Here is a 12,230-nt window from a genome sequence, read left to right as displayed (position 1 = left end):
TTATGTTTACCTCACTGCTACTGCCCACAACCATGGCAAGACATATGAAGAGCTCTCTGGCCCATGTGAGTTGTAGTCTATCTCACTTGATCTATTAAAGGTAAGGATGAAAATAAGGGTGCTCAATCTCACTCTGTCCGATCACTACACCATTCACAAAAATAAGAGCTATGCAATTACATGAATCTACTCTTTCAGTATCATAAAGAGGACATGGCCAGGATCACCATGTGCAAGTGTTGGAGGTGATTGGGCAGGTGTTGAGAGGAGAGGCCAACTCCATCAGCAAGACAGCATTTCACTGAAGGGTGGAGGAAATGCTGGAGACCAAAGGCAACTTGGTGCTGTACCATAGAGGCAGAAATGAGGACCCTGGAACACACCTGGGGCAAAGTGGAGAGGATGGCCAAGGACAGAGACAGAGGACCTTTATTGCTGCCCTAAATGCCAGCTGTTTAATGGGCAGATACTTACATTAATGCAATACTTTAAAAATAAATGTATGCAAGTCCATTATTTATTGCCCATCTCATAACACTATTCTTTGCATTTCTAGATGCTAACTGCATTTCATTGGCTTTGTATCTGTACTCGGCACAATGACAATAAAGTTGAATCTAATCTAATCTAGTTGCCTTAAAGAAATAGTGGTTTTATAAAAAAAAACTGTTTTATAAATGGATGGTTATTTTCTGATGAAGGGAGCCCCACGATGTTATTGGTAAGTATTCCCAGGCTTCAGACTGCATTGATGAAGGAACAATAATATATTTCCAGTCAGAATGGCTTGCGGCTTGGAGAGAAATTTGTTAAAGGTAGTGTTCCCATGTAGTATTTGCGTTCTGGATCTTCATGCTGGTGCTTTCAGACTAACAAAGGTCAGTAACTGCTGTGCATTTCGTAGATGCTGTACACTGTAGCCACATTAGTAGAGAATAAATGTTTAAAGTGGTGGATCCTGTGTTGATCAAGCAGTGTGTTTTTACCTGGATGCTGTTGATTGCTGTTGACGTTACACTCATTGAGGCAAATGGAGAGTTTATCTCTTTCCTCCCAAATGTGTCTCACAGGTGGTGAAAAGATTTTGGGGCGTCCTGCAGAAATCTTCTGGGTGTCACAGTGCTGCAGCTGGTAAAACTGCTGCCTTTCGGCGCCAGAGATCTGACCTCGGATGCTGGGCGTGGAGTCTGCCCATTCTCCCTCTGGCCACGAGCCTTCACTCACATCCCGACGTGAGACCGGTAGGTTAACTGGGCACTGTAACTTGCCCCCGAGTGTACAGGTGAGGGGTCGAATCTGCAGGGAACTGATGGAAATGTGGGGAGAGGAAAAACAATGCGTTAGTGTAGGATTAGTGCAAATGGGTTAATGATGTTTAGCGTGGATCAGATGAGCCAAAGTGTCTCTCTTTATAACTCTATCATTTTTGTTTGGTAATCCGCTCTCTCTCCTTGCATGCCCTGGATCTCTGCACAAGCCTTTCTGCCCCATCTATGTGTGTCCACATATTCTCCCTCTTCCTCTCCGGTCAGGTCCTCTTGTCCTTTCACTTTTCCGGGGCATATTCCCTTCTGCCTCCTGCATTCTCTTTCCTTCCGTGTTCTCCAGCTTTATATTTCACTGCACTGGCTTTCTCGCTCTCCCTCTCTCTCTCTTTGTCTGTGCACATTGCTTCTGCAGGCTTTCTCTCTCTTTCTCCAATAAATGCCCCTTCTGCTCCACGTTTGAATGCGTGTTGTCCTGCAGTCGGGCTCTGAGCCGCTCTGGGGCATTGGGCTGGAGGAAGCGCTGATCCCACAATACACTGGAGTCTCCGATGTGACAGCAATTGAAACATGGCTGAAGTCGGTAGCAGCAGCCTGGCCGAGCAACTCAAATCGTGCATCGTCTGGTCCTGGACCTACCTGTGGACATTGTGGTTTTTTCTGATGCTTTTCCTTGTTTACATCTTGCGGGTTCCCCTGAAGATCAGCGACAATCTGAGCACAGGTGAGATGAGGTGGCGGCGAGGGAGAAACGGGCGCCAGCAGTGAAAAGTTCAACTCCTCCTGCGGTTCGGGAGAGAGGAAAGTGAAGCCACGTCCCCGGGAGTGGAACCGGGTCTCGGACAGGCAACGGGATGCGGCCCGCGCTCGCTCCACCGCACCCCCTCCCTGGGCAGTCCCGCACCGCTTGACATTTTGTAAAAAAAACTGTAGTGAAAATCCCGGCTGTGCATGACAAAACCCTTCCAGCTCTTTAGCAAGGTTCCGGAGCCCACCAAGGCCAGCTAGCCCCCCTCTCCTGCAGTATGTCTTTCAGCCCTCTCCATGTTAGATGCCTTTCCTCACCAGTTCTCACATATTCCCCGTCCTGCAACCAGAAACTCAGTCCCTCCTTTTGTACAAATAGGGATTGCATTCCACCTCCCTCCTCCGGTCCCCAATCCCACCCCACCTCCAAGCAGGGACCCCAGTGTATTCCCCACTCATCAAGCTCTGGGTCGATGTAAACTGAGGATGGACCCCACCCCAGCAAAGTCCCAACACAGCCCCAAGTAGGATACCAGAGCCCCACTACCCCTCCCCCCACAAGGTCGCATACCCGCCCACCCTACCTAACAGTTTCCCATGTCACTATCCTAGTACCAAATCCACCTCTGCCTTCCCCCATACCACTGTCTGTCATCTTCAAGGTGTCCCCCTCTTTTAAAAAGTGCCTCAATTCACGACCAAAGCAAGGTTCCCATGTTCCAGATACTCTCCCAAACAGTCTGTAATCAGGTTGCACTTACTCTCTCCGGCTGAAAACATTCAGTGGTTCCCAGATCCACTCCAGTATTCCAATGTCTCATCTTCCATCTTCCCCCTCATCTCTGATCCCTGATCCATTGCTCCCACCTTCTCTTCACTCCCCTGCCCCATTATTCTTACCCCCCGCATCCTCCCCATCCTCTTTACGTCGCCACACATGCCCACCTTCCCCCATCCTCTTCCACTTCCTCCATTTTCACACCTCTCTTACTCTTCTTTAACCTCCTCTCTCCCCATCTGTTTCTCCCCATAACAGTCCCATGTGCCTTCCTGAAGACCGCTTCAGGATTCACTGGTACAGTGCTGGAGACTTTAGTGACTTTCTGAACCTCCAATGTAATCCCTATGCTGGAGCTGGCCTGTCAAGATTAAAATCAAGACCGCGCAGAGAGTTCATGTGGAATCGAAATCTTTGTTTGCTCCACAAAAACTTATATTTTGTACGCAACTAGAACTGGTGGGGAGGGAGGGAGAGATCTAGAACTGGTGGGGAGGGAGGGGGAGAGAGAGACGCACACACACACTCTGAATGTCACTGTGCTTTGTGATTGCTACTTTTAAATGCTTGCCTTTAAGTTCAGGATTGATTGAAACTTGGCTTTAAATAATTTGAATTTTTAAAATAACTTGTTCCGTATCATTAAATACTTATTTATTTGGTAGCCTATGCAGTGGGTTGGAAATGATTTTTGAAACCTGTAGTGGGGGCAGCTGTTTGGAATAGAACGTTTTAAAGCTGTACACTATTTGATCTTTGGCCTTATTTACCTGTATAAAGCAGTAACTTTGGTCATTACTTTTTTTTACCAATTCTACAATTCTCCTCTTTGTATATGCAACTCAGTCATCTTCATGTTGGGACTTTTACTCCTAAATTTCCTTCTGCTCACTATATTTTCTTGCTTTGTCAGTCATGTTATTTTGTCCATCTAATGGAGGTTATTGCTTTCTAGCTCCATCTCCTTTACTCACAGACACTGGGCCAGAGTTCATATGTGTCTGACCAAACCTGGCTGTTATTGAGATTGTGGGCAAGCCTGATTAGCTGGTGTTGTGGGCTATAGAGATTTCATAGCTAGATTGCAAAATATCAGGGCCAAAATCCCTGTGATAAGCAGCTCTGGGAATACAGGAAAATGTAAGTAACTGGAAGTTTTGATTGGCCTAAGTTCACTATTTACGAAAAAGCAAACAATGAGTAAATGGCAGGTTCCAATTGCATGTTAGCAGACAGAAGCACAGCAGTAAGAAAAATGTTTAATTAGACACATTAGTGGGTTTCTTGTGCAATTTATGTGGAATGAAAAAAATACATATTTTTTTTGGCAGAAGTATTTTAAGGTAATAGTTTATTACTCTGCTTCAACTGCTCGCTCAGATGAAATAAGATGGTCCAAAACCTCAATGTATTGTTCAATCACAAAATAAGCTTCAAAAATCATATTCACTCATGTTCTGTCCATAACTGCGGCTCTGCCCGTATCTGCCTTTATCTCAGAATCACTGCATATTTCGCCACTTTATTTGTAGACTTAACTACTCTCTGCTCCGAAGTTTGCCATGCACAAGCCCTAACTCACCTGAAACTTTGCCTATATGTTGTCTTCACTCCTTCTCATCACTTATTGCCTCCTGTTCTTTATGTATTCCCTTAGATTGAAAACTCAATTATGGATTCCTAATGGCCCTCCTTTCCTTATGACTCCCTTAATATCTTGCAGTTTAGGGTCTTCGATCCCTTTGAATTCATCGTTCTGTACGTCTAAAATGCAGCTCCTTATTTAATGCTATCATGTGCTCCCACTCTGCTAATTATTGAAATAACTTCCATCATTTCAGCTTTGCCTTTCGCAGTTTACTCCCTGACATTTTTTTGTTTGCTTTTCACTCCCTTCTTTAAAGCACATATTTTCAGACATGCGTTCAAGTATCTCTCTTCTTTTATCTTTTTCCAGGTGCATTCTTGGTCATTTGAGATGTTCAAGATTGAGTTTGACGGATTTTTTCAAGTTAGATTCCCAAGGAACGGGTCACTGAGCCATATACCACAGGCCCCGGCCCTTCAGCCAAACTGGTCCACGACAACCAAGATTTTAAAAAATAGATAAACTTGGACGTTGTGGACCAGTTGGGCCAAAGGCCCATTCCCATGTTGTATGGCTCCATTCCTTGGTACTCTGACTTGAAAAAAAATCCATCAAAAATGCCCCATCCATTCTAGTTCCATTTATCAGCCTTTACCCCTAGCCTTCTAAACCTTTCCTATACATGTACATGTCCAACTGTCTTTTAAAAGTTATTATTGTACCTGCCTCAACCACTTCCTCTGGCAGCTCATTCTGCAAAAATATCACTCTTTGTGTAAAGAAAAAGTTGCTGTTCAAGTTCCCATTAAATTTTTCACTTCTCACTTCAGACCTGTGCTCTCTAGTTCTTGATTATACAACTCAGAGAAAAAAACTGAGTGCACTTACTCTATCTATGTCCCTCATGATTTTATATATCTCTATAAGATCACCAATTATTGTCCTACGTTCTAAGATAAATTCTTAGTCTGTTCACCCTCTCCCTATAACACAGTCCCTCAAGTTCAGACAGCATCCTTTTTATTTTTTGACACTGTTTTCTGTTTAATAACATCTATCCTATAGCAGAGTGACCAAAACCTGAACACAATACTCAAAGTGAGGTCTCATCACCATCCTGTACAGCTGCACTATGAGCTCCTAACTTTAATACTCATTGCCCTGCCAAAACCCTTCTGCCTGTGACTCCACTTTTCAGTGAACTATATACTTGTACTCCAAGGCCCCTCTATTCTACAACGCTTCTTCAGGCCTTGCTGCGAAAGCTCTACCTGGATTTAACTTTCCAAAATACAACAGCTTGAAGTTGTCTGAATTCAATTTGCCATCTCTTGGCCCACTTTCAGAGCTGATCAAGACCACCCTGTAATTTTTGACAACCTTCTTCAATGCCCACTCTTCCAACTATTTTGATGCCATCTGCAAACTTACTAACCATACTCTGTATATTTCTGTTCAACTTGCTGATGTAGATGACAAACAGCAATGTGCTCAGCACTAACCCCTGAGGCTACAGCACTGATATGTAGGAAGTAAGTCCGTTTCAGTTTCTCGATCATATGTTCTTGTTTTCTGGAATCTGCCAAGTCCAGTAAGAAAACTGGAGAACAGGTCAAATTAAAGCAAGTGATATGGCAGAGACATGGCACATGATGATAAAGAAAGTCAAAGTAAAGTTTATTATCAGAGTACATACTTGTCATCACATACAGGCCTGAGATTCTTTTTCCTGTGTGTATACTTAGCAAATCTATAGAACAGTAACTGTGAACAGGATCAATGGACAACAAACAAATGCAGATATAAATAAATAGCAATAAATAATGAGCATGAAATAACAAGATAAAAGAATCCTTAAAGAGTGTAGCTATCCCCTTTTGTTGAAGAGTCTGATGGTTGAGGGGTAGTAACTGTTCTTGAACCTGGTGGTGCGAGTCCTGAGGCACCTGTACCTTCTATCTGATGGCGGCAGAGAGAGAAGAGCATGGCCTGGGTGGTGAGGATCTCTGATGATGGATGCTGCTTTTCTACGGCATCGCTTCATGTAGATGTGCTCAAGGGTTGGGAGGGATTTACCCATGATGTACTGGGTTGAATCCACTACCTTTTTGTAGGATTTTCTGCTCAAAGGCATTGGTGTACCCAAACCAGGCCATAACACAGCCAGTCAACACACTTTCCAGGACCAAACTGTGCCTTGAACTTTAGGAATCTTGATGCCTCAGGATAATGCGCACATTAATCTTTCACATTTTGACTTGGGTCTTACTCTAGGCCTAAGCAAATAATGTGATGCAGTCTCATAATGTTAGGTTCTTCAATCGAGAGCATAACTTCTCTTTCCACAGATAAATATGATTTCCTAAACATTTTCCAATATTTTCCATCGTTATGAAAAAAAACTCAAGGGTTTTGTTAAATTGAAGGTTTTCTGGAGTTTGAGGGACAAAAAAATAGAGCTTGTTTACAATTTGTAAACTGAACAGTGTTTTTAGTAGTAAACAAAAAGCAAACTGCTGCAAATGCTAGGAATCTGAAGTGAAATGCAAAATGGTGGAAATACATGGCAGAATAAGCAACATTTGTGGAGAAAAAGCGATGTTAATGGTCTCGTCAGTGATGTTATCAGAACAATATGTTTTAGGGTGCATTGGGGTGCGGAGATGGAAAGGACAGCAGGAAAGTCACATTAGGATGGCACTGAGAGAAGATGGGTGGCATTGATCGACATTTGCAGTGAGAATTTTGTGAAGACTTATTGTTTGTAGTAGTTTGTATGTAGGTATAAATTTAGGGAAAATGGAGAAGAAAGACAAAGAAAGCAATGCAGGAACAATAAGGTACCAAAAAGAGTAGTTGCTGAAAATAAAGGAGAATGCGAGTAAAGTCTAGCAAATCAGGTAGCAACTGTGAGGGAGAAAACTGAGTTAACTTTATTGGTTGATAATATTACATCAGAACTGGGCTGTCTATCTGAAAATTTCAAATTCAGTCCGAGTTCTGATGATGTAATGTACCAAAACAGTAGATGAGGTGCTTACATTGAAACTTATTAGAATGATGTAACGGTCAGAGAAAAGACCTTGAATTTGGATTAAAGTGATGGGTTTAGGGCACCATATCAGAATGAAAGTTGCTCAGTGTTTTAGGCAAACCCCAGCTTCTTAATCTGTGTTTTGCTTCCCTCTTGCTGAGAAGGCCCATTTATGGGCGCAGGGTAGAGACTCGGATTACACACCTGTTCCCCTTTTTAAGAAAAGCTGCCTACACACTTTGAAATAAAACCAGGAGATAGCTTAAACATTGTTATGATTAACCTTTATAAGCTTATGTATGAACAGTAGCTACTAAACATTTTTGACATAATTTCTATTTAAACATTTCTCTTTATAATTGTCTGTGCTGCCTTTGAGCTAACTCACATATATGTAGGAAACGTATTTCTTAATATAAGGAGCGACACCTTATATTCTGACTGGGTAGTCTCCATCATGATAGCATGAATATCAATTTCTCCTTCTGGTAAACAAATTACTCCCACCCCCCCCTCCCCATTCCCCATTCTGAACTCTTACTTCTTCTCACCTGCCTATTACTTCCCCCTGGCTCCCCTCCCCTCCCTTTAGAGACTATAAGACCATATGTCATTGGAGCAGAATTAGGCCATTCAGCCCATCGAGTCTGCTCTGCCATTCCATCATGGCTGATCCCAAACCCCACTCAACCCCATACACCTGCCTTCTCATCATATCCTTGACCGATCAGGAAACTATCAACTGGCACCTTAAATACACTCACAGACTTGGCCTCCATTGCAGTCTGTGGCAGAACGTTCCACAGATTCTCTACTCTAGCCAAAAAAAATTCCTACTTACCATAGAACCATAGAAACTACAGCACAGAAACAGGCCCTTTGGCCCTTCTTGGCTGTGCCGAACCATTCTCTGCCTAGTCCCACTGACCTGCACACGGACCATATCCCTCCATACACCTCCCATCCATGTATCTGTCCAATTTATTCTTAAATGTTAAAAAAGAACCCACATTTACCACCTCGTCTGGCAGCTCATTCCATACTCCCACCACTCTCTGTGTGAAGAAGCCCGCCCTAATGTTCCCTTTAAACTTTTCCCCCCTCACCCTTAACCCATGTCCTCTGGTTTTTTTCTCCCTTTGCCTCAGTGGAAAAAGCCTGCTTACATTCACTCTATCTATACCCACCATAATTTTATATACCTCTATCAAATCTCCCCTCATTCTTCTACGCTCCAGGGAATAAAATCCTAACCTATTCAATCTTTCTCTGTAACTGAGTTTCTCAAGTCCCGGCAACATCCTTGTAAACCTTCTCTGCACTCTTACAACCTTATTTATATCCTTCCTGTAATTTGGTGACCAAAACTGAACACAATACTCCAGATTCGGCCTCACTAATGCCTTATACAACCTCATCATAACATTCCAGCCTCTGCTCTAAAAGGTCACCTTCAATTTTGAGGCTGTGTCCTCTAGTTCTGGATACCCCCACCAGAGGAAACATCCTCTCTACATCCACCCTATCGTGTCATTTCAACATTCAGTAGGTTTCAATAAGATCCCCACGCATTCTTCTAAATTCCAGTGATTACAGGCCCAAAGCTGCCAAACGCTCCTCATACGTTCATTCCCAGGATCATCCTTGTGAACCTCCTATGGACTCTCCCTAATGACAATACATCCTTTCTGAGATATGTGGCTCAAAACTTTTGTGGTTTCCTACCGTAGCCCTGTACTCAGCCTCATCTCCCTTGCTGATGCATCCAACTATGGCAGAGTCATCAGAAAACTTCTGAAGATGACAAGTCTCTGTGCAGTAGTTGAAGTCAGAGGTGTAAATGGTGAAGAGAAAGGGAGACAAGATAGTCCCCTGTGGAGCTCCAGTGCTGCTGATCACTCTGTCGGACATCATCTACTTGTAAACTTGCTGGCTCATTCTCAGCTTTATCATACTGGCGCCCATCCCCCTGTTATATTAGTTTAAATCACTCCCAACAGCTCTAGTACACCAGACTGCAAAAATATTGCCTCCCCCTTAGATTCAAATGCAACACCTCCCTTTTGTACAGATCACACCTGCTCCAGAAGAAGCCCCAATTATCCAGAAATCTGAATCCCTGCCTCCTGCCTCAATTCTTCAGTCACGCATTTAACTGCCACCTAATTCTATTCCTATCCTTGCTGTTGAGCGGCACGAGCAGTAATCCCAAGATTACTGCCCTTGAGTTCCTGCTTCTCAGCTTCCTTCTATGATCCACTGTCCTCTTCTATCAGAATCTCTCTTCTCAGCCCTTGACCATTCCCACCAACCCGGCTTCACCAATCACTTCCCAGCTAGCCTCTTTCACCTTCCCCACCTTTTTAATTCTGGCACCTTTCCCCTTCCTTCTTAGTCCTGAAAGGGTCTTGGCCTGAAATGTCGACTGTTTATTCTTTTCCATGGATGCTTCCTGAGTTGCTCCAGCATTTTGTGTGTGTCACCCAGTTCCAATGAACTAACAAAATGAATTCCTCCAGCTTTTTCTGTGATTCACTTTAGATTTCCAGCATCTGCAAACCTTCTGGTGTTAGTGATATTTCCCATTTGCCCCTTTTCTTGTCTCACTCAGAATCTTGTACTTTGAAATTGACTTTGAATCTTTACCCAGCCGCTCTGTGGCTGCTGAGTTATAATGCTTGAAACTGAAATATTTTCTGCTGGTCCTGTCTTTCTTCCCATTGTAATCAAACTGAGATCACAAATAAAATTAAACCTCCATAAAAGGCAGTTTATCAGTTGGTGATTGCAGTGAATTAAAGGAAATCCAATCTAGTCTGAAGGTGATGACCTTAACTTATCATTTGCACGTCCTCTGGCAAAGCTTCAGGCATGAGGTCTCTCAGAGGATGATTCATCCGCAATGTATTTTCATAATCATCAGGTTATAACTTTCCCCCTCCATGATACAAATCATGCCCAAGGATGAAAATAAATTTGCATTATGAAGGAAGGAGAAAGCAAAGTAAGAAAAGTTTTGTTACAAATGTACACCCTGGTTCTCACCCTCCCCCTCCCACTTTCAAATCTCTTACTATCTCTTCTTTCAGTTAGTCCTGACGAAGGGTATCAGCCCGAAACGTCGACTGTACCTCTTCCTATAGGTGCTGCCTGGCCTGCTGTGTTCACCAGCGTTTTTTGTGTGTGCTCCCTGGTTTAAGACCATGCTTTATTTTATTAATAGTTATGCTGTTGGGTATTTTATTTTCTGCAGATTTTCTCAAAATGCAGTAAATGTTCCTTTAACTACATTGTTAATCGAGTAGTTCATTTTTGCTGTTTAAGATAAAAATTCAGTTGATTGATAAGTTAGGCTTGTTGAATTAGCCAATAAGATTTGTCTTGGGAACGTTCCAGACAGCTCAGGAAAAAGAATGGGGGAGCCACTTTTGAGTGGGACTGATGAAGGAGAAAGAAGGAGAAAGGAAACAGACAGCGAACATAGCAGAAGAACATGGTGAAATGCTCACAGGGCCCATACGGAAGGACAGATACTGCTGTCGGAAAATCCTCATGCAGTCAGTGGTCTCACGGAGAATGTGCAAATACTGTATAGTTAGCTAGTTAGCACACAACATTGGAGAAAGTTCGACACCTTGTTCCTTGACCGTGGCGAGTATATTTATTTATGTTTCACTTGTACTGGCTTTTCAGGCAAAGCCATTTCAGTACCATTACCAAAAGTAAATGAAGTGAAGCAAACTGGATCGATTTTCTGCCAATGAACTCTAACGTTTATGTGTACATTTAGACTAATACATATACACAAAACAAAAGGACCATGGTCCTTTTCTTTTGTATTATATAGTATTATTGTGTTTGTTGCAGTTTATAATATTTTGTCAATACAATTTTGATCTAGTGTGAGTTAAATTATTGATTCCTGCTGAATGGTAAATTTGCATGGGCGTGTCAGTGTTCATACAAGTAATTGCCTTCGTTTTCCCTTAGAAGGTTAATTCAAACTTTTATGATTGATTTATCCTAGACGTTTTTATTTAATGGAAATGACCTGTTTCATTGCTATTCCTGTGCATTATCGAGTTATGTTGCTGTTTGCTTGTATTCACAGTAACAACCACTTCATTACAAGCCTGCAGTGAGAAGGTTACACAAAGAAAGCCGACAATATTTAAAAAATGAAGCAAGAGTCCTGATTGCATGCAAGAGTCCTGACCCATTTAGTGGGTCGTTTCTTTCAATCTTTGAATCTTTATTTTCTTTAGCTATACTGAACTGTACTGATTATACAGTATACGTGCTTGTGATCAGATATCTAGAACTTCCAATTCTTACAGCTTAAACATTCTGGAAGAAAGAAGCCTTGACTCTAAAACAACCTGAGGTATTGGAGGTATTGGGTTGAAGTGAGAATCTCAACCAGACTGTTTCAACAAGAATATATATTTGCTTGTCAGGAGATATTAAGATTCAAAGTAAATTTATTATCAAAGTATGTATGCAGTATACCACCCTGAGATTTGCCTTCCTGCAGTCAGCCAAGAAACACTATGGAACAGGTTCAAAGAAAACATCGAACACCCAATATGCAAAACAAAAGAACAAATTGTGCAAACATCAAAAAACAAGCGTAAAACACACAGAATAATAAACCTCAAACCACAGAGTCCTTGAAGCAGTCGAGGAGTGTTCAGTTTAGTGCAGTTCAGTTCAGCAATATATAGTTGCTTGACAGGGTATATTTTATATATAGAGAGAGGGAGAAGAGGGGAAATCAATCATATACAAGAGGTCATAGCTTGAGATAGTGACAGGCAC

At 42.3% G+C, this 12,230-nt stretch overlaps 1 protein-coding gene across 10 annotated transcripts in view; it reads left to right on the top strand.

Annotated features, from left to right (window-relative positions):
- The first annotated feature begins 1,542 nt into the window (after positions 1–1,542).
- Positions 1,543–12,230, top strand: part of LOC140202572 (suppressor of tumorigenicity 7 protein homolog) — a 205,620-nt gene continuing 194,932 nt past the window's right edge. For 3 of the 10 annotated variants that reach the window (XM_072267587.1, XM_072267589.1, XM_072267584.1), the window contains exon 1: positions 1,548–1,989. In XM_072267587.1, coding sequence (XP_072123688.1) covers positions 1,836–1,989 — 154 coding nt within the window. In that variant the 5' untranslated portion in view covers positions 1,548–1,835. Of the gene's footprint in view, positions 1,990–12,230 lie in introns of all 10 variants that reach the window. The other 7 variants (XM_072267586.1, XM_072267588.1, XM_072267595.1 and 4 more) reach the window with 6 other exon arrangements.

The sequence above is a fragment of the Mobula birostris genome, chromosome 9, assembly GCF_030028105.1.
Source record: "Mobula birostris isolate sMobBir1 chromosome 9, sMobBir1.hap1, whole genome shotgun sequence".
In the NCBI taxonomy this organism is placed as follows: domain Eukaryota; kingdom Metazoa; phylum Chordata; class Chondrichthyes; order Myliobatiformes; family Myliobatidae; genus Mobula; species Mobula birostris.
The sequence above is the reverse complement of the archived record's forward strand: the minus strand, read 5'-3'. Positions and strand labels throughout refer to the sequence as shown.